Source organism: Sturnira hondurensis, unplaced genomic scaffold, assembly GCF_014824575.4.
Source record: "Sturnira hondurensis isolate 20B ecotype Veracruz unplaced genomic scaffold, ASM1482457v3 Scaffold0004998, whole genome shotgun sequence".
Taxonomy (NCBI): domain Eukaryota; kingdom Metazoa; phylum Chordata; class Mammalia; order Chiroptera; family Phyllostomidae; genus Sturnira; species Sturnira hondurensis.
In genome coordinates this window covers 7280397-7303200 of record NW_028077629.1, presented here as the reverse complement: position 1 = coordinate 7303200, position 22804 = coordinate 7280397, and the positions used below count along the sequence as shown (strand labels likewise).

The 22804-nt window shown below is 38.7% G+C and overlaps 1 protein-coding gene and 1 pseudogene across 1 annotated transcript in view; both read right to left on the bottom strand.

Annotated features, from left to right (window-relative positions):
- The window catches only part of FAM13A (family with sequence similarity 13 member A), a 281967-nt gene that overhangs the window by 171384 nt on the left and 87779 nt on the right, over positions 1 to 22804 (bottom strand). Inside the window, 1 exon segment of the mRNA XM_037046120.1 lies at positions 18304 to 18457. Coding sequence (XP_036902015.1) covers positions 18304 to 18457 — 154 coding nt within the window.
- LOC118987113 (uncharacterized) lies at positions 18444 to 18569 on the bottom strand (annotated as a pseudogene).

The following is a 22804-nucleotide window of genomic DNA, read 5'->3' as shown; positions in this document are numbered from 1 at the left end:
CTGGGACCTGTGTGGTCCGTCTCACTGTGCGCGAATGTGCGACAGTGGCCAGTCTGCCCCGCACCCCGACTGGTTCTGGGCTGCCTGCAAGCCTAGGTCGGGGGATCTGTCCTGCCCGACCCAGCTCCGCTGCTGGCTCCGCCTCTCTTACTGTCCCCGTTGAAGGGTTCGTAGTTGTCGGACTTCCGTATAATTCTGTTTTCTTGTCTTTGGGGGTGTCCTAGTTCTCCAAACCTTTGTTGTATTCAAACTTGGTTGTGGGAGAAGGCACAGTGTTTCCACCTATGCCTCCATCTTGGCGGAAGTCGCTAAGTCTTCTATGTCCTCTTTCTTGGCAGCAGGAAGACAACCATTTGCAGGCTCCCTTCCAGTTAGGTTGGGAGCCATACAACTGAGCCTATTCATTGGAATGGAGCAGAAGTGTTTTAAGTTGCTTGCAGATATAGGCATAAAAGTATTCCACTCTTATTCTTACCCCCCTTTTTTCTCCCAGCTGAGGCAATCTTGAAGATTGTTGGCGCAAAATGGAATACAGTGATCCCTCACCTACCTTGGGAGTTATGTTCCAGAGATCCCTGCAATAGATGAAAATCCACAAAGTAGCAGTGTTATATTTATTTTATTATTTATATATATTTTAAGGCTTTATAAACCCTTCCCACACTCTTACAAACCTTTCCCACTCTCTTATAAATACATTATATCCTCTTAAACACTTTCTATACTCTTAAACCTATGTAATTTTAACAACACATAAAATTCTATATGGGTATTCACCAGTGAAGTATACAACTTGAAGGATGAAGATCAGGAATTATGTAGCTGTGCAGTACTGATGGCGATGAAGGCACTGATGATGAGATGACTGTACTGCACAGACAAAAAGAGCATTACAGGTCTTCCGAAGGCACCACTTCATCAGGCGCTTCATCAGGCGGTGCAGTACCTTCACCCTGGGCTGTAACTTCTATTTCTGCTAAAGGCGTAGGCGTAACTGATCTCATCATCCAATAGATGAACATAGTTATGAATTGCTGGCACTGCTTTTTCTTCTGAGTGAGAAGGTTTTTACAAACTGACATGCCACTCTCGATTGTATTTACAAAGTGTAACAAATGAAGCATCTGCGGGCCCCACTCTTCAGCCACTCGCTGAAGTTCTTTGGCTGTTCTCACCACGGTTTCAAGATGATCGAGTGTTAGTGTATCGTGGGAAGTGACCATCTTCTTTGCAGTCTTGTTAAAAGTCATTGTTGCCGTAGACTTAATATTCTTTATATCTCTCTTTATGTAGCAAAGAGTAGATTCGTTGATCCTGTAATGGCAGCCTGCAGACATGTAACTTTTGCCTTCCTTTAGCATGTCGAGAAGTTCTACCTTTTCTTTGATGGTAAGCATATTCCTGTGGGGCTTGGGTTCACTGCTGGAAGCCTTAGAAGGTGCAGAATGTTTGGGTGGCATTGTAGGGCTCGAAATAAATTCAAACTTTTACGAAAATTTCACAAAAATACCACACCGCAGAGCAACACTAGGCGCAGCAATCTGATACCAATGTGACGTGGACAAGGAGATGCTGAATGTATGAGCACAGTGCAGGAGAGCAAACAGACCGAAGCTACAGTCACTGAGCCAACCAGCGCCCAGGATACAGAACACAGTGCTGTGGTTGGTCACCTTCCATTCCATCAGCCAATAGTGTGCCCTGTACAATCTCAGGCTGGCAAACTTGCACAAGTGGTAGTGGTGTGTGTACTGCATTTCCATTATGTACAATATGATATTCAACTGCTGATGAAATACATATTGTATTTTATTTCAATTTAATATTCTTTTGGTATATTTCAATTTAGTTATCTTTTGATAATTAATATTCTTTTAATATTCTTTTGATATTAACATTTTAAATATTTTTATATTGCTTGAAACTTTTTAGGCAAAAATAATTAAAATTATAAATATATAAATACCATATACTGCGAAATCCCATGATATAGTGAAAACTCTGTAATACAGAATTAGATATGTATTTTTTTTAAAAAACCACCATACAGTGAAGCCGCAATAAGTGAAAAACGATATAGCAAGGGACAACTATAGGACGGTTTAACCCATAGGTCTGTGAAGTAAGTGAGAAGTAAACTTTGATTGTGTTCAGTTATTAAGATTCTGGAGTCTGTAACAGAAGCTTTTATTAGTTCATTTGACACCATTTTCCTAGAAATACTGATAGCTATAATGTTGTATTCACATTGCATTTGTTTAATTAAATTACATAGGTACCATTAAAAATGACATTAATAGTTTTGGAAAAAACCACTATTGACTGTTGGTTAGCATATAATAAAACTGATCATGAAAAAGTATGTGAGAGACTGGTCGGTTAAACACAAGCATTCAGAGTTGCCATGGATAGCAGTCAGTATGATTTAAATGAGAATGCAGAATATTGATTAATCTGGCATATTAGTTAGGTGGAGTTCTGTTATGCAAACTTTTATTATATACTCTAGAAATGTGAACCATTACTAGTACCCAGAATAGTTACTGTGACTTTCCTGAAGTAAGTTTGAGTTATATTTTATTTAGACATACATGGTGCAATTCATTTGACATTTTTGAGTTAGTATAAGGAGACGGAATAAATTCTTTAGAAGGTGTAAGAATGTAAGTTGCTCCACGACTTTTAGAAAAAAGATAATGTGTAAGTAAATATGAGAGATTGCTCTTATCTTTGAAGAACTTACAATGCAATAAAAGAGAGGAGAAAAAAAGCACCCCAAGACAACAGAAGAGATGGAGTCTCCTCCTGTACCTGGAGGATGACAGAGGGCTTTGTAAAGGCTGTAGAATCTGAGATGTCTTACTTGGGCCCTCAGCCACTCAAACAGAAGTAGAGCCTAAAACAAGGATTGCGGGCAAGTAGTTCATTTGGGTGATCATCAGGGGAATAGGGTAGTAACAGAGGGAGAAGGTAGAGTACGGGGTGTCATTATTAAGTACTAGAATTATTACAGTGGTTCTGAAGCTTCCGCTTCGGGTAAAGTTCTGAAAAACACTATGAAACACACACCCCAGAATTATTTCAACCAAGGAGTTAAAGAGCTGTTAATTTATACCCCCGTCTTCCTTACTTATTGGTTAAGAACTGCCCCAGGAGGGATGTTCCTTTGTAGGCAACTCTGGTCTGCAGAAGTATAACTTTTTTTTCATTCTACATAAATATCTATTTATAGAACTTTATTTTTCATTTTATTGTTTATGCTATTAGAGTTGTCCCACTTTTCCCCCTTTTGCCCTCCTTCCATAATCAGTCCCCTCACATTGCCCATGCCCCTGGGTCCTTCACATATGTTCTTTGACTAATCCCTTCACCTTCTTTCAATCAGTCTCCCCTCCCCCTCCCCCTTCCCCTTTTATAGCTGTCAGTTTATTACACGATTCTATGCCTCTGGTTCTATTTTGTTCATTAATTTATTTTGTTCACTAGATTCCTTTTATAAGTGAGATCATACGGTATTTGTCTTTCACCAACTAGCTCATTTCACTTAGCATAAATTTCCAGTTTCATCCATGCTGTTACAAAATGTAGAAATTCCTTCTTTCTTTCTTTCTGCAGCATAGAATTCCATTATGTAGATGTGTCAGGTTTTTTTTTATTCACTAATCTACTGATGGACACTAAGGCTGTTTCCAAATCTTGGCTATTGAAAATAGTGGGGCTATGAACACAGGGGTGTATAAGTTCTTCTGAATTGGTGGTCTGAAAGCACTCTGGGTACTTTCAAAAGGCAGTTCCACTTTCAGTTTGATGAGGAAATTCCATACTGTCTTCTATAGTGGCTGCAACAGTCTGCATTCCCACCAACAGCACACTACGGTTCCCTTTTTTCCAAATACTTGCCAGCACTTGTTTGTTGATTTATTAATAATCACCATTCTGACAGGTGTGAGGTGATCTCACTGTGGTTTTAATTTGCGTCTCTGACGGCTAGTGATGTTGAACATTTTTTCATATGTCTATGGGCCACCTGTATGCCCTCCTTGAAGTATCTGTTCAGGTCCTTTGCCCATTTTTTAATTGGGTTGTCTTCCTGGTGTTGAGTCATATGAGTTCTTTATATATTTTGGAGATTTAACCCTTGCCTGGCGTGTCATTGGCAAATGTCTTCTCCAATATGATCTGTTTCCTTTTCATTTTGATGTTTTCTTTAGCTGTGCAGAAGCTTTTTAATTTGACGTAGTCCCATTTGTTTATTTTTTCTGTTATTTCCCTTGTCCTAGAAGATATATCAGCAAAATAATGGTACAGGAGATATATAAAATTTTACCGCCTATGTTTTCCACAAGGGCTTTTATGTTATCATGATTTATATTTAAGTCTTTTATCCATTTTGAGTTTATTTTGGTATATGGTATGGTAGTCTGATTTATTTTTTTTTCACATGTACCAATCCAGTTCTCCCCAAACCATTAATTGAAGAGACTGTCTTCACTCCATTATATGCTCTTGCCTCCTTTGTCAAATATTAATTGATCAATAGAGAGCTCTGGGCTCTCTATTCTGTTCCATTGATCTACGTTTCTGATCTTAGGTCAGTACCAGACTGTTTTGATTATAGTGGTCTTGTAGTATAGTTTGATATCAGGTATTGTGATCCTTCCAACTTTATTCTTTCTTCTCAAGATTGCTGAGGCTATCTGGGGCCTTTTTTGGTTCCATATAAATTTTTTATTCCTAGGCAGCCAACTGAAGGAAGTAGCAGAAATCCATTCTAAATCAACTACAAGGGATCTATGACAATCCACAAATATTCAATTATTTACTCAGTGTCTCTGTTTGCCAAATACATGCACTAATGATTTAAAGTAGGCAAGTTCTGAGGTGTCAATTCCAAAATATTGTCATCTCACTGTAAGCATCTTAAAGATTACATGGCACGATGATGTTTTCATAACCAAAGCAATTTAATCTGTCTTCTGTTAAATATTCCTCATTATAGCAAAGAAGGAATTAAGCACGTGGCAGATATAGCTACCAGGGGTGTCCCACCTGTGGCCTGTGGGACATACGCAGCCCAGGACGGCTATGAATGCATCCCAACGCAAAATTTTAAATTTACTTAAAACATTATGAAATTTTTGTGTGATTGTGTCGCAATGTATTCAATGTGTGGCCAAAGACAACTCTTCTTCTTCCAGTGTGGCCCAGAGATGCCAAAATGTTGGACATCCCTGATTCTAATCTATTCCAGTGATTCCAGAGTGGACATGATGTTCTAGTGTTTATCTGTAAACAATACGAAACAAAACATCTGGGGAGAAGAAATTAACAGCAATCTGAATTGTAAATATGTGGCTTTGATCTAAAAACTGGAGCCATAAAAGTATCCCAGGCTAAGCCAAAACCTTTAACACTGCTTTTATTACTTAAAGCTGTATTTATACTTACTGGTAATCTAATCAGTCTCCACTACTAGAAAGTGCCCATTTGGGTTATGCGAGCAAACAATGTTCTATCCTGCTATTTTATCTTTGTTTTTCTTAAACATCATTTAATCTTTTTTAACTTTCAAACTCAGAACTAATCTAAAATGTACATCTCACTCTCCAAAGAAAGGTTTTATATGAAGTAATCAGCAATCAAAACCATTTGATTTAGTGCTACCTCTGAGTTCCTAGGTTTTCAAAATAATAACATGTAGATTTCTGTGGGCACAAGTCAGTTATTTCACTGTGTAAGTTAACCAACACAAAGAGACAATGCAGCCAAATCACAGAGTATCAGACAATGATATAAAAATCAAAACACTCTTTATTCCTATTATGAGTCCATGGCTAATGAGTTTGCAGTATTTTTGAGGGGCTATAGAAAGGGCTAGGGGTAGTGCAAGCATGTAGGGCCACAGTCAGGAAAACAGAACTCAAGTACTTCCCTGAAACTAAGCTGCAAAAATATGTACTGAATGAATAAGTGTAGAAATGTTCATGGCACTGATGTTCTCATTTAAAATGAAGATTTTGGTTAGTTCTATACTTGGCCTATTAGTACTTTGAGTTCAAAGCTGAGCTCTCTGTCATTTACTGCTGTTGACCCTGACGAATAGATACCCTAGATTTCCTCAAAGGGGAATTAAGATCACCTACTCCACAGGTTCACTGCGAGAAGCAGATGAGCTAATGTACATACAGAACTTAGCGCCAGATCTGGCACAAGCTCCCTTCTCCCTTTGTCCCTCTGTTCCTGCACTGACACGTTTTACTTATTTTCTGAAGACGCCCAGCACTTAGTCCAGAGCTTTGCACAGAGGAGGCATTAAATTTCTTTAAAAAGTAAATATTTTTGAAGTTATTTTGTTCAGATTATAGACCTAAATGAAAACATGGAGACATATGCAATGTTTTTGAGTATGAAAAAGACATGGGGAATGTTTTACAAAGTTTATGTGCTATATCAGTTGACTTAGAAAATGACTTTACAGGAATAAGGCCAAACTCTGTAATCCAACTTACTATATATTGACAAGTGATTGTGTTCCTTAAACTAATTACTGTGAAAATCTATTCTAATACTTGGCTTTTGTTCAGAATGTTTTAAAATAACTGTAGCAGACTTACGGCCAAGGTGGAGGCATAGGTGGGCACACCGTGCCTCCTCACACAACTAAAATAAGGACAACAAAAATTTAGAACCTAAAAACCAACCAGTACTGACAGAAAATTGAACTGTATGGAAGTCTAACAACCAAGGAGTAAAAGAAGAAACATTCATCCAAACCAGTAGGAGGGGCGGAGTCAGCAGCCCGACTCTGCCCCTGGAGAGGAGTTGCAGCAAGGCAGCAGCAGGAGGACCCAGCCAGGCAGCAAACTGTGGAAGGGTGGGGCACACAAGGTGGCTAGCAGACTGGGTGGTCCCACATTCTCACAAAAACAAACCAGGTGAAACTGGGGAGTGAGACAGACTGAGGAACCCAGGGTCCCAGCACAGAGAAATAAAGCCTCAAAACACCCACTGAAAACACCTGTGGGGGTTGTGGTGCCGGAAGAGACTCCCAGCCTCACAGGAGAGTTCCTTGGAGAGACCCACAGGGTCCTGGAATATACACAAACCCACCCACCCAGGAATCAGCACAAGAAGGGCCCAATTTGCTTGGGGGAAGTGGTGGAAGGGACTAAAATCCAGCAGAGAGCCGAGCAAGTGCCACTGTTCCCTCTCGGACCCCTCCCCGACATACTGCATTACAATCCAGGGACGTGGGTTGTCCCGCCCTGGTGAACACCTAAGGCTCCACTCCTCACTACGTAACAGGTGCATCAAAACAAAACAAAAAAAAAATGGCCCAAAAGAACAGATTGAAGCTCCAGAAATAATACAACTAAGTGATGAAAAGACAGCCAACCTATCAGATGCACAATTCAAAACACTGGTAATCAGGATGCTCACAGAATTGATTGAACTTGGTAACAAATTAGATGAAAAAATGAAGGCTACATTAAATGAAATAAAGGAAAATGTACAGGGAAGCAATCGTGATGGGAAGGAAACTGGGACTCAAATCAATGGAGTGGACCAGAAGGAAGAAAGAAACAACCAAACAGAGAAGAGTGAAAAAACAAGAATTAAAAAAAGCTGTGGAGAGGCTCGGGAACCTCCAGGACATCTTTAAATGTTCCAACATCCCAATTATAGGGGGACCAGAGGGGGGAGAGGAAGAGCAACAAGTGGAAAACTTATTTGAACAAATAATAAAGGAGAACTTCCCCAGTCTGGCAAAGGAAATAGACTTCCAGGAAGTCCAAGAAGCTCAGAGAATCCCAAAGAAGGTGGACACAAGGAGGAACACACCAAGGCATATCATAAGTACATTACCCAAGATTAAAATGAAGGAGAGAATCATAAAAGCAGAAAGAGAAAAGGATACAGTTACCTGTAAAGAGTTCCCATAAGACTGTCAGCTGATTTCTCAAAAGAAACCTTGCAGGCAAGAAGGGGCTGGAAAGAAGTATTCCAAGTCATGAAAGCCAAGGACCTACATCCAAGATTACTCTATCCAGCAAAGCTATCATTTAGAATGGAAAGGCAGATAAAGTGCTTCCCAGATAAGGTCAAGTTCAAGGAGTTCATCATCACCAAGCCCTTATTATATGAAAAGTTAAAGAGACTTATCTAAGAAACAGAAGATAAACATACACAGTAAAATGACAGCAAACTCACCATTATTAACAACTACACCTAAAACAAAACAAAAGCAAACCAAGCAAACATCTAAAACAGTAACAGAACCACAGAAATAGAAATCACATGGAGGGTTAGCAACAGGGGAGTGGGAGAAGAGAGGGAGAAAAGGTACAGAGAATAAGTAGCATAGATGGTAGGGTAAGACTAGTATGGGAAATGCAGAAGCCAAAGAGTTGTATGTATGACCCATGGACATAAACTAATGTGGGGGAATGTGGGGGAATATGGGTAGGAGGAGGTGTGCAGGGTGGAGGGGAGTGAAGCGGGGGAAATTGGACAACTGTAATAGCATAATCAATAAAATATATTAAAAATAGTTTAAAAAATAAAATAACTGTTGCAAGAGTTTGCTTGTAAGTTACGCAGGAAAACTAGTATTATTTTTTGACAGATTTCAATTTAAAATCCCAAAGTTAATATTTAACCACTACTCACCAACTTAGTGATCTTCTGTGGCTCAAAATGACTACTAATTATTTTCCACAATCAAATAAAGTATTAAAGTACAAAGATTTCCCAGTCTACTGCTATATGGAAAGATATGACACATGAATAACATATGTTCTTTAGACAATTCCAGAATAAATTTCCAAAGATATAATAAGCAACAGCAACACTGTCCAATAAAGACAGTCTCACAAGATGTTGTTTTGCAATAAGGTGATACTCATCTAGATTGTTCTAAATAAATATTTAAAAACATATTAACCATACTGTTTTGTGTGTGTACATGCCTGAGGCTTTACATTAACCCATATATATATATAATACATGTACATATAACTTACACTTAAAGTGCATAAATAATATGTATATTCTAGGCAGACCAGGCATCCCTCCTAGGTAAATTCAGGGTCAATATGGACAAACCATTAACCTCCTTCCATCATCCCATAACCGTCTCCTTTCCAATGATTTTCTCTTCTACTCAGTTACTTGTTCTCATAAATACAATCTAAATCTCATCATCAGTCCAGACTGTTCCACATCACAAATCCCTAATGTAAACACGCCAATCTTTGTTCACAGCTTCCTACACTTTTACATTGTTTGCTCATCTACTCCCACGGCAAACATTGTGTACCTAACTAGAGTTTCTAGTACTGCCCGTCATGTTGCTCTGTCATATCCTAAGTTACTCTTCAGTTCTTCTCACTGCTTTTGCTACCACTACCCCGGTTCAAGCCTCCATCACTGCTTAAGTGGACTATGGTGATAAACTCCCTCTCGACAGTGTATTCTCTTCCCAGGAGTTAAAGTAATCCTTTTAAAATACAAGTCAGGTCATGGCACTATTCTGTTCAATACTCTCTTTTAGAATACTATTAGAATAAAAGTTAAAGTCCTCCCAGTGACCTTTAAGAGTATACATGGTCTGGTTCCTTGTTACCTCTGTAATCTCATCTCTCTTAACTTTCTTCCTTGATCACGGTAACTCAACCACGCTGACCTTCAATCTGCTCTTCAGTAGACCAGACACACTCCTATCTCAAGACCTGTTTACTGTTCTTCTCCCTTCCTGGAATGCTCTTCTTTCAGTATCTTCATATCTTCAAGTCTCTTCTCAAATGTTCCCTTGTCAATGAAGTCTTTGATCATCTTATTCAAATGGGCAAATACTATTCGCCTAGTACCCTACTAGTATTACTTCTCTCCTTCCCTGCTTTTTTCCCCACAGAACATTTCACCATCTGACATATTACACATTTTCTTAATTATCAATTGCCTGTTGCTTATTGTAGCCTCATTAGAATATACACTTCATAAGAGCAGAGACTTTGGTCTACTGCTCACTAATGTATTTTCTGTGTCTAAAGTGATGCTTCACACATAGTAGGTAAGCAACAATTATGTGAATTTAATAAATTCAGCTTAAATTACATGGCCCATTATTTCAACCATATTTCAGTCACTAAATTTTGTATAAGTAAATATCTTGGTAATTAAGTTAATTCTTGAGTAGATATAAGGGAAAAGCTTCACTGAAGTCTGGATTTAGATCTTCTTATGGACAGAGACTTCAGAATTATTTTAACTATGGCTATTAGGTATCTACTTGAAAGATATGCTTCTCTTAACACAATTTCTCACAAATACACCTTTAAATTTTCAGTTTGGCAAAATAAAAGTGCTTCTGTTTATGCTTTCTCCTTGAAACTTACAAAAAAACAAAATTAGAGAAAAGAAACTTCACCTTAATTGAAACAAACAATGGCCAAAACTATAAGACAATTAAATGTAAAGACTAGTTGGTGAAATTCATCAAAATGTGAACCAAATGTTGAATCAACATGTATATTCTTAGACCTCTAGCAGACTACAGACTCCTCCAAATGCCAGTTCTAAGAGGCCTACCAAGACTCTGACTGAACAACTAGATCCAGTGGACACTGCCAAACTACTGCAGAATTTGGAAAAACCTTAGAGGAACCATGGCTTACTCCCAAAGAATGGCAGGGCATGTGGAGTTGAAAGAGGGGTCTACAGACAAACCATTTTTCCTTACCTTTGCCTTGGCCTTTTGGTAGAGCAAGCCTGCCTGGAAGTGAGGCTAATGAATGCATTATAGAAGCCATGATCAATTTTGCAGCCTGTCTATTACAGAAAGGCTTCACTGAAAGTCACACCAACTTCCTGCTTACACCAAAGGGATAAAGCAAAAATCTAAATTACAGTTCAAATGAAATCCATCTTGTTCTTTTAAACTTTTGATTGTTCAATCACTCCTATAGGTGTTAACTGCATAGTTAAACGCCATAGTAGTTGACTCTACCATTATACAAGTGTTTCATGCCTTAAAGCATGCTTTTCTGTGTGGAAGGTTTTCAGGTCTCCACTTTGCTTCCTCTTTTCAGCAATTTATTAAAATCCTAATGATTTTTTTTACAGAGACATTTAAATATCCCATTTTTTCCTAAACTCTCATTTAAAGGAGTTTTGTGTGTGTTTTGAAATATGGTTCATTTTCTAAAAGCAGATCTGGATACACAGTAAATACTAAAATCACATTCTCCTGTGTATTGAGGGTACAGATTCTTACCTTTCCAAAGACAAAATATTATAACTTGCCCAGTCATATTGATGAGTACCACTTTACGCAGACATAAGCCTTCTCATCCTAATATCAAGTGTTCTCTGCAGAACTGTTAAAGACTTTAGAAACATTTAATACCTTTTCTTAAATATGGCAGTCAGGAAATACTCAGTGAATTATCATATTTCTAATATTCAATTACTTTGTAAATACTCATTAATATTGCTTTCTTACTATATACAAATTATGATCATAGACATTATTATCAGTAAAATGAATGGAGATGAGTCATTGACTCTAAGGAATTTTTAATGCCAGATACTGTGCTAACCAGATTGACAAACATGAAACTTTAGGTAATATGGTATCTGCAACCACATCAACCCATGACTGCCAGTGCATCGAATGTATGGGTGGGAGTGGTAGGAAAGGAATGTGAATAGGCAGTGTGGGTTCAAATAATAAAAAGCCTTGTATGTTATGCTAAGATTTAGACTGTATAATACAGAGACAGGTAAAGGTCAAGACCCACTGAAGAATTTTGATATGAGAAGTGACATGTTCATATTTGCATGATAAGTAATAACTCCAGCATCAGAAGAGGAAAAATGGAGTCCAGGGGCAGACTAGGGTCAGTGAAACCAGTAAGAAGGCTGGTGTAGTAGTCACCTAAGGATCAATCAATTCCCAAATCTGGCTGATTATTAAAATTGCCAAGGAAGCCTTTTAAAATGCAAATTTCAGCCCTGCCATGACTTTGACTCAGTAAGTCTGAGTTACCAGGTGATGGTGGCAATAATCCAACATGAGAGGTGAGGAGGAAACACTAGTGAAGGTGGGAGAGATTTAAGAGATACTCAGGCAGTGGAATTAACTCATTTTAGTGACTGATGGACATCAAGCTAGAGTAATGGTGTGGATAGATGAGGCATTCATTAAGCCCCAGAATACCAGTGGAGCATCACATGTTCAGGGCAGGGAAAGATCATGAGAATCTATAGAACAGGAAGGTGTAAGTGATGGCAAGGCACCTGGATGAATTATATAGGAATGGTTTGCCAAGGAGAGCTCTGGGCTGAAGACCTAGGATGGAGCCCAGGAAATAACAATGTTTAATTCTGATTGAGAAGAAAAAGCCCTCAAAGGAAACTGAAGACAAACCAGAGAAACAGAAAGATGACAAAAACCATTCAATATTCATTCAAGAATTTAAGGAGGGAATTCGGTTAGGGGACAGTGTAAAGGGCCTGAACTTCAAGTAGAGGAGACTTAATTGATAATATCAGTAAAAGGGTGAGAGGCAAATCGACAACAGCAAAAGACTTGCTGGCTTAAGACAGAAATATGTTATGAGCAGGTCTGTTTTAAGGAACATACTTCTATTACTGGCAGAGAGGCGATGGGAAGGGGGTGAACCTGGAAGTGAGAGAAGAGTTAGAAAATGTGTGGCTATGAAAAGGGCCTCATCTAAGACAGTGGTAGCGGGTGGACATAAGACTCCCATTTTCAGAGATATGTCTAAGACAATATGAGTCCCAGTGGGAATTGGAAAGGGCCAGGAGTTAAAGATAAAAGTAAAGATTCTAGCTTGGTGGGCCAAGAGCTGTCGAACTAAGGCTGGAAAGAGTTACCCAACAGCAAGTGGGGCCCTGCTGCCCAATGCCACCCTCTAGGAAAAATTCTGGAGCCAAAGGTTTGGTGATAAAGGAACAGTCTTTATTTAAAAGCTACACAATTTTGGAATAATAGCTTTCCACATGTACCTATCACTTGAGCCTATCAATTAAGGTTAAAGTCTTTAACTCCTAAATTCCCCTGTCATTCAGTCTATTAATTTTTTTAAAGATTTTATTTATTTATCTTTAGAGGGGAAGGGAAGGAGAGAGAGAGAGAGAACATCAATGCATGGTTGCCTCTCATAGGTCCCCCGCCGGGAACTGGCCTGCAACCCAGGCATGTGCTCCGACTGGGAATCAAACCACAATCATGTGGCTCGCAGGCCCGGGCTCAATCCACTGAGCTACACCAGCCAGGGCTAATTTTTAATTACCTCATTTGCATAGGACTAGTTTACAAACTAAAACAACATAAGATACAAAATCTACATAATTTTGGAAGGATGGCAGGCTTCTGCCTCAGAGGTCATGTCCTCTAGAACACCCAAGGAAAAGGAAGAATAACCCTGCCACCCTCTGCTAGGCCAGTCCCACCCTAGGCTGTGCCCAGAGTTCCTTCCCATCCAAAATACCACCCTCTGGGAAATGCAGGCATCTGCAGCACAATCACCCAGGCATCCTTGAGGAAGGAAGGAGGAAGAGTCCAAGAGCCAGTCTCTATCCTCCTTCTCTTTTAAATCTTCTGGCCCATAGTTCCATGTGGCATTCAGCTTTTCAGCCAATCTCAACCTAAGCTGTTTACCATTGCCACGTGCAACCTCCTCTTACCACCCCTCCCCCTCCCCCTCCCTACTCCTCCTCAGTGATCTGATCAGATCTCTCTGTATCAAGACAGCAGCACAGACAAAGCTTTGGAGATAATGTCCTTGGTGTGAGAAATCTGAATAACTAGCATGGCTTTTTACTGGTAGTGGGAAATATGGCTCCTGGTAGGTTGGACTAGAATTATGATTTAGAAGTCATCAGCAGTATAGAAATTGAAGTAAAATAGTCAACCAGGCAAATTTATATTTAATGAAAATAAACCAGGACCAGTGGTGCCCGTCAGGAGAGTCAGAATGCAGTACTCAGAATCAGACATGACGCCACGGAGACTGTCCAAACCCCCACCCACTGCAGTGAGACACGCACTCTTGTCTTCTGGACACACTGGCATAGTCAGTGAAGAAATCTGTGGTTAGTTTTTGACAAACACATCACAATGATGTTTCATACTGTCTAAAATTTGACTAAAATCTGTGGATGATTTCAGTTTCACTATTATTATTTTGTTCTCTTCTTGGTTATACTGGTGTAAATCATTTTCACCAAAGACAAAAGGTGGTAGCAGCAGCTCCAAGATAAAACATTCAAAACCAGACAGGAGAGGTGGGCATTTTGATTCAGAGGCCTACTATCTTTTTCTCTTTTGTAAATTAAAAACAATTCATGTTCAGTAAAAGATATAAATCTTAAGTGTACAGCTGAATGAGTACTGACAAACACACACACCCATATCCACTTCCCTACTGATATATGGACCATTTTTATCACCCCAGAGAGCTCCCCTGAAAACTTTCTGAGTTAACCATTGACATCACCACCTCCCCTAATGCCATCCAGAGGCAACTCCAGGTCCTATCTCTTAAATATTTATTGATTCTCTCTCTAATCAGGGATAAAAATCTTTCCTAGGGGCTCTCTGCCCCTAGCACACTTTACTGTACATCTTCTTGGCCAGAAATGTGTCTTTTCTGACTTTTACATCAATCACTGACTAAAGAGTGATTGTAACACCAGCCTATTATAGACCATTTATATATGATCCATTCATCCCTTGGAGCTTCCCATCTGACCTCAATACATAGCTTCAGGTCCAAATAAAATTGTATTTTATTTTGTTTTTTAAGCAAGGAAAGAAGAGGGAAATGGCAGTACGGGGGCATGCATGTGGGGGCGACTTTTCCCACACATTCTTCCCACCCCCCTCCAACTGCCACTGATGAAAGTAAACAAGGCAAGACGTGATGTGATCTGCTTGGGGAGGAGAGGTGGCCATTTTCCCAGAGGAAAAAGGCCATGAGCAGTGGCCAGTTTCTCAGGGGAAAAAGGCGTTGAGCCCCTTCCTCCAAGGTTGTAATACAATCTTATTTATTGGGTTGTAATACACAGGAATACAGGGCAGCAAGGATCAAACAGTAGATAACATTTCAAAGAAATTAAAGGGCTTAGTATGAGTCAGAGTCTGTCAGGAACAGAGTTTTAGGGGTTCTTACTCGAACCCTTAACATATGAATGAAAGCACTCTTAGCAGAGCAGATTTCACAGGTTTATCAGGAAGTCTTTGTGATGTCAGATTTTTCCCCAGGACATGCTCTAGCAAGGCAAGGAGTTGCACTTCTCCCCATCAGGTATTCAGGCTTAAGGGGATTAGAGCCAGAAAGCATTTCTCCCAGAGAACATGGGGACGTGAGCTATGTCAAAGCCGGGGGGGGGGGGGGTGTCCATTGCTCCCTCTTTGTTGCAGCCCCCCCCAGTCCTTCCATGATGGCCTCCCACGTGATTGAGTCTGGCTTAGGTTGCCCCCCACTGTGAGGGCTCTTACCCCTCATTGACTTCCGACCAAGCTTTGAGGGCAGGGAGGAAACTGAGGCAGCCTTTGCTACCAGAGACAAGCTTTGTTTCCTGCGGCTCCTATTCCAAAGGTAGTCACTTGCCCTTAGCCATAAGGGGTCGAGATACAATTCCTAGAACCAGGCAGAGGGGTCTACAATACATGCATGCATGCGCTCTCTCTGTCTCTCTCACACACACCCCATTTTGTTACTCTTTACCAGACAATAGCTGACCTATATTCTTCCAGCTTTATTTCACTTGCAAATATGTTTATTCAAGTCAGTGATTAAAGAACTGATAACACAGATAAAGGTAGAGACCACTCCTAAAGTTAACACCAATTCACACCTGATGCTCTGGTCAGAGTTATTCATCTAGGTCCAAATACAATCAATTTATACTCATATGAGCCCCAAATCTCCATTTTAGCCCCCAAATATCACAAAAATGTCATCCAACACTTTGACTTTGTTTTCTATCCCAGGGTACACAGAGATTTGTCAATGGACATGTTGAGTGTTTTTTCCCATTTAAAATACCTTTTTGCTGTTTTATACCTTAGTGGTTTTCATGAGTCGAAGCTTATTTTCAGCTCAAATATTGAGTATTTATCAATTGTTTTGTGCCTGTTACCTCTTTTTGTACACATCGGAACGGTACCTTGATTTTTGATTGTCCTTTTATATTTACTATTTTCAGCATGTTGATGATTTCATTGTCAGCCTCCCAATTTCTTTTTACTCTAGCTTCCTCTTGGTTTATATGTTTCTATGATCTTAGTAACTTAAAAATTTGCTTTCTAAACAATGTCCAGTTTTATATATCTAACTGTGGCTAGCATATTCCTCATTATTAGGGACGCTAAAATGGCATTGGCACATCCTGTTAAAACAATGTCCATAACTTCTGTTTCATTGTTATTGGTTACAATTAAGTTCATAACATCACAGTCCCCAGTTGCATTACCTATCCCCTCAGAGATAAGAGTATTAGCAAGATCAGTAAAAAAAATGTATCAGATATTCAGCTTCAGCAGAATGATGCTTCCAGAGCATGGACGTGTATTTTCCAGTTGTGACATCCGCCTGCCTCTGGGCCAGGTCTGGCACTTGCACTGGGAGAGTAGCAGTCCTATTCACCTGCCTCAGGCATCTGTACTCAGTTCACACAGTATTTTCGGCTGGTGTGCCTTATCCTGTGCTCCCATGCTGTGTTCTCCACCAGGCTTAAAGCTATGAGCTCAAGGATTTCCAGGCAGGGCACTCTTTCCTGTATCTCAATTGGTGTGATTTTACTTGTAGACTATAACCCTTTGTTGACATATTCCAGAGATTATCTAAATCTCAGAAGGTTTGTCTTGCTTATTTTCATTATATTTGAGAATTTCCTCATTATTTTATCAGACCTAGTTGAAAGGTGTGAGTGTTAAAAGTATCAGAGATAGAGCTGAAAGAAAGCCAATCACATTTTAACATTTTAAAAAGAAACCTCTTGCAAAGTACAAGAACTGAGCGAACAAATTAAAGGTAAATTCTTTCTATTTAAAAAACAATTTATTTCATTTTTTGGTAGCAAAACTCATATAAGAAGGGTTTTTTTTGCTTATCTCTTTTTAATCACTGACATTTCTCAGCTCCCAGGTTACCTCCAGCATTAGGTTACACTTGATACTGTCCATGGTATCTCATTCTACCATTTTATCTGAGAGTTGCTCTTCCCTGCCCGCAAATTTCAGTTTCAAGTTCTCTTCATTATTTTGGCAAGACTCCCGTTTAGTGCATTTCTGTCAGATGTGCTCTATCCCTTACAGGGCATCTGGTGTATTGATCACATAAGCCCCCATTTAAGAAAACCCAGTTTTTTACTTCTTTTGCTGTTTTGATAGAGTGCTACTTGGTACTCATTGCCTGTTAGTTCTTCAAAGACATGCCTCAACTGGAAGAAGAAACAAAAACACCCTTTCAAAACCCACACCAAGTACCTCTTATTATTCATTGCCACATGAGTCAACAAGAGGACAGTCAATAAATCTGATAAGTTTTAGGAAACCTCCTGAGGGAACCTTCCATATCAGTTTCATCATGATTTACCTCAACGTAAATGAGAAAGAAGTAGATGCCTTCCCTCTTTCCCTTCATCTGGAGGATTCAGTTTGTATGTTTATCCTGACCTACATGCATTTACCTAATGTGTAAAGAATGTTATAAATTATCAGCCAATGCATATCAATATTTAGATAGTATTATCAAGAATTCCTTTATAGGTTTTAAAAATACTCTCCTTTATTGATAATAGTTACAAATGATTACATATATGAGACTTAAAATCTAAAGTTGAACTTGAAAGTATGCCAGACACAAGAAAGACAAAAAGACATAGTAATACTGTCTAAAGGAATTTTGCAGTTTCCTCAGCAGGCTAGCACTCCTGAACACAGACACAAGCATGTGTCATACCCTGCTCTACCACCAGACTTCCGTAAAAAGGTGGCACTCCCAATCGCCCCGAACGCTGAGCTCACATGAAGTGCTTCTGAGATGATTTTATAGCAGCAAGGAAACATCAGTTCAAATTATTCTCTAATCTTAGAAGAATACAAACACTGATGCAGAGAATGGACTTCATAAAAAGAATTAAATAAACATAGGAACGATATTCTGAAGTTATATCCGTATAGAATCTTTATGACAAAGAAAGATTTAAATAAATGGCTTTCATGCAAAATACAGCAATACTGAAAATTAAATAGCAATTTTTACTTACTTTTACTATGACAAGCTTCATTTGGTTTTCACACCCGTGGTTATCATTTTCTGCGCATTCGACTTCAAACAGGGTATTGTACTTTTCTAGTATCGTCGCCATTATCTTGTTGCAGAGCTCTTGTTCTTTCACGCATTCAAGCCCAGGTGGCACACTAAAAATAAAGGGAAACATTGAGAGGAATTACTTTGGGAAAAGCTTTCAATTAGCAATAATTGTGCCTCGGATAAACCTCATCGGCAACAATACTGCCACTGCACAAAGCTGAGAGGAACAACTTTGTAAAAACAAAAATGCCAGGACAGCTATTTCAGGTGTATAGTTTGACATCTCAGTGACTGAGCAGCCTTCTTACAAGAACATATGGGATTTTCAACAAGCTTTCTGGCACAGGTGGCAAACACAAGGCCCACGGGCCAAATCTGGCCCTCCACTTTGTTTTACCCAGCCCAGAACCTTGATTCCACTCAGTGGCAGCGCTGAGCTCCTTGCCCCTAATTAAGGAATAGTTACATTTATACAGGCCTAAAATTACATTTGGCCCTTTGAAGGCAACTTTGAGGCTGGCGGGGCCCCAGTGAAAATGAGTTTGACACCCCTGCTTTATGGTGACACATACGATGTTGTTGGGACAACTGCTGATTCCCAAGATCTGAATCAACAGCTTGTGCTGAGTAAGAAAAGTAGCTGTTGTTCAGGAAGAAGTGATAGGTTAATATGGATACAATAATGTGTTGTATGTGTTAGGAATTGCTACATGTAAGGTAACATTTACATAAAAGTAAAAGCCATAAAGAAGTGTCATGACAAAAGAATGGGTATTTGATCATGACAGAAATACTCAGACACACAAATAATAGTGGTGCAACCTTTGATGATTTCTTAGATAATGTGCAAAAAGTACAAAAATTAGAGGAAAAGACGAATATTGCTGGGGAAAAATACTGATAATTGTTGAAGCCAAGTGATGGGTACACAGAAGATTTATTAAACTATTCTGTCTTTATGGTCTAAAAATTTCCATAATTTAAACAAAAGTGGGAAAAACCCTCTGAATGTAGAACACACTATATAAAAAAGATAAATATCTCTTTAGTAAGATTAGTGGAATACAAGGTCTGTCCGGAAAAAGCCCAACTATTGTTAATGTAACGAGAACAGCTTGCATGACAACGATGTAACCTGGCAGCCAAGGAGAGTGGTCTGAAATGTGCACGTGTGAACAGTGAGGACTTCACTGTACTAGTGGGGACAGTAGATGCTGTTGAGTGAGTATATGTGGCTGTTGCATTCAAAACAACTGAACCAGTAGGGCAACGAATCTGCATCAAAGTTTGTTTTAAGCTTGAACAGTCCTCCGCAGACACTATTTTGATGATTGAGAAGGCCACAGCTCTTGGCAGCTGGTGATTGGCAGCTTCATCACAACAAAGCACCTGCTTGTGCATCACATCTCATGCAGAGTGTTTTGGCAAAACATCAAATCACCCAGGAAAGTCAACCCCACTATAGCTCAGAATTGGAGCCCCGTGACTTCTGGCTTTTCCCCAAACTAAAATCACCTTTGAAAGAGAAGAGATTTCAGATCATGGATAAGATTCAGGAAAATACGACAGGGAAGCTGATGGCAACAGGGAGAACTGTGTGAGATACCACCCAAGGTGCCTACTTTGAAGGAGACTGAGGCATCATCATCCTAGGTACAATGTTTCTTGTATCTTGTATCTTCTTCAACAAATGTCTATTTTTCCTAGCACGTGGCTGGATACTTTCTGGACAGACCACAGTGTGTCAAGAATTCCTACTAATAATAAGAAAGTGAAATTTTAAAAAAGAGACAAAAACATGAGTTTAAAAAGTTATAGAAGAAAATATTGATACTTGGACAGTCAATAATCATATGAAATGGTATTTAACATCATTGAGTAACCTATGTATTCCCAGGGAAAAGCTTTAAAAGGATCTAAAAAGACCTTAAGTTTACACCTTAAGCTGATCTTGGCATAAAGGTGTCTACACAATTTTTAAAAAATCAATAAAAATAAATACAGCAAAGCCTGGGGGAAAAGAAGAAAAGGAGAATCTGATTTCCTGAGTTATCAGGAAGTATACAAAGTAACAGGGAAATATGGCTTTTTTGAGGAAGAAAACATGTTGACAGAAACTGTCCTTGAAAAAAAGACCCAATGGCATATATACTAAAGATGTTGAAAGAACTGTTTTAAAATGCCCCCAAAACTAAAGGGAGATGTTACAAAAGTCAAGAAAATATGTGAATGAAATGGAAATACCAATAAAAAGAAATTCCAAAAAAAAAGCTGAAAGAAATTCTGGAGATGAAAAATACAATAACTGCAATGAAAAATTCACTAGGAAAATTCAAAGGCATATTTGAGCCAGCAGAAGAAAGAATCAGTGCACGTGAACACAGGACAATGGAAATTATTGAGACTGAGGAACAGGAAGAAGAAAGATTAAGAAAAGAAGACAGAATCTGACAGGCCTGCAGGAAACTAGCAAGTGGACTGACATACCCAGTACGGGAGTTCCAGAAGAAGAAAGAGAGAAGCAGGCAGAAGGACTATTTGAAGAAATAATGGCTGAAAACTTCATGATGAAAGGCATGAATATAAAAATCAAAGCAGCTCAGAAGACTCTAAGAGGCTCGCATTGAGACACATTATGATTAAACTTTTGAAGGACAAAGAGAAAGAGAGTCTTGAAAGCAGCAAGAAGTCACATACAAGGGATCCTTAATTAGACTGTCAACATACTTCTCAACGGAAACTTTGGATGTCAGAAGACTGATATATCCAAAATACTAAAACTAAAACTTGTCCACTAGAATTGTATATCTGAAAAAAATGCCCTTCAAAAGTGAGGGACAAGTTAAGATATTCCCAAATAAACAAAAGCTTAGGGAGTTAGTTACCCCCTAGACCTGGACTGCAAGAAATGCTCAAGGAAGCACTGCACAGTGAATTGAAAGAACATGGAACAGGAACTCGAAGTCTTATGGAGAAAGAAGGATCTCAATAAAGGTAAATATATGGGCAAATAAAAAAATATTTATTTATTTGGGCAAAATAATATGGGCAAATAAATTTTAAAAAGCTAGTATTATTATAGCAGTGGTTTGTCACTGCACTTTTTATTTTCTACATGATTTAAGAAACTACTACATTTAAGGTACACAATTAATGTAAAAGCCAGTAAGACTATAACTTTGATTTGTAACTCCAAGTCCTGTTTTCTACATGATTTAAGAGACAAAGCATTTAAAGGATTAGTTACCCCAGTAGCAAAAGCAGACAAGGAACCTTCAAGAAAAGGACATTAGAAACCAATATCCCTAATAACCATAGATACGAAAATCCAAAACAAAGTATCAGCAACCTAAATTCAACAATACATTAAAAACATCATATACTATGATCAACTGAGATTCATTCTAGGGCTGAAAAGATTGTTCAATATCTGAAAATCAATCAGTATGATATACCACATCAACAAAATAAAAGATAAGACTTATTTGATCCTCTCAATTAATGCAGAAAAACATTTGACAAAACATCCACTTATGATAAAAATTCTCAACAAATGGGTATAGAGGGAACATACCTCAACATAATACAGATCATATATGGTAAGTCCACAGTTGATACCACCATACGTAACAGTAAAAAGTTGAAGGCTTTCCTCTGAGATTAGAAACAAGACAAAGATGCTCACACTCATTACCTCTATTCAAAAGTTCTGGAAGTCCTGGACACAGCAACCCAGGCACATGTGTGATTGGTGTGGCTCAGTTGGTTGGGCACTGTTGCAGAAAGCAAAAGGTTGCCTATTTGATTCCGGGTCAGGGAAGGTGCCTGCATTGTTGGTTTTTTTTTTTTTTTTTTTTTAAGGCTTAAGTAGGTAAAGGGGGGTGAGGTATTTCATTTTAACCTCTCTGTACTGTCATCATCTGCTTCATCAATACTTTTAGAATACCTTCAGTTCTCCAGGACTGAATGTACCTAACTGTATTATCACGAGATCACATTACACAATCTTGTCCACATTCATTCCATGCAAATAAATGCTGACATGCTGAGACAGTCTCTCTTACGTAATTCTTTGCAAAATAGAAAAAAAAAACTATTGTTGAAATTAATCACTGAAAGTCAGGCTTAATAAACTTTATAAAAGGCAAAAGTTTCCAAATGTATATTGTCCTATGAGTGTACTGTAATTGACCTATATTAATTTATGTTATAATTACAAATAGGGTATAAATGAAAAACTGGAAGATTTTTAAGAAAGATAACATTCAATAATAAAGTTCTCAATGTTTCTTGGAATTGAGGTGAGGCTATGGAAACAAAAATTTCTAGAAGTGTTTATGTACCTGGCTCCACCTTAGGCAATGTTTTCCTTTTTAAAAACTACTGATATTGGTGTGTCCAGGTATTCAATTTATATTAAGCATGTCAGCTTTCATTTTCCCCCTAATATTGCA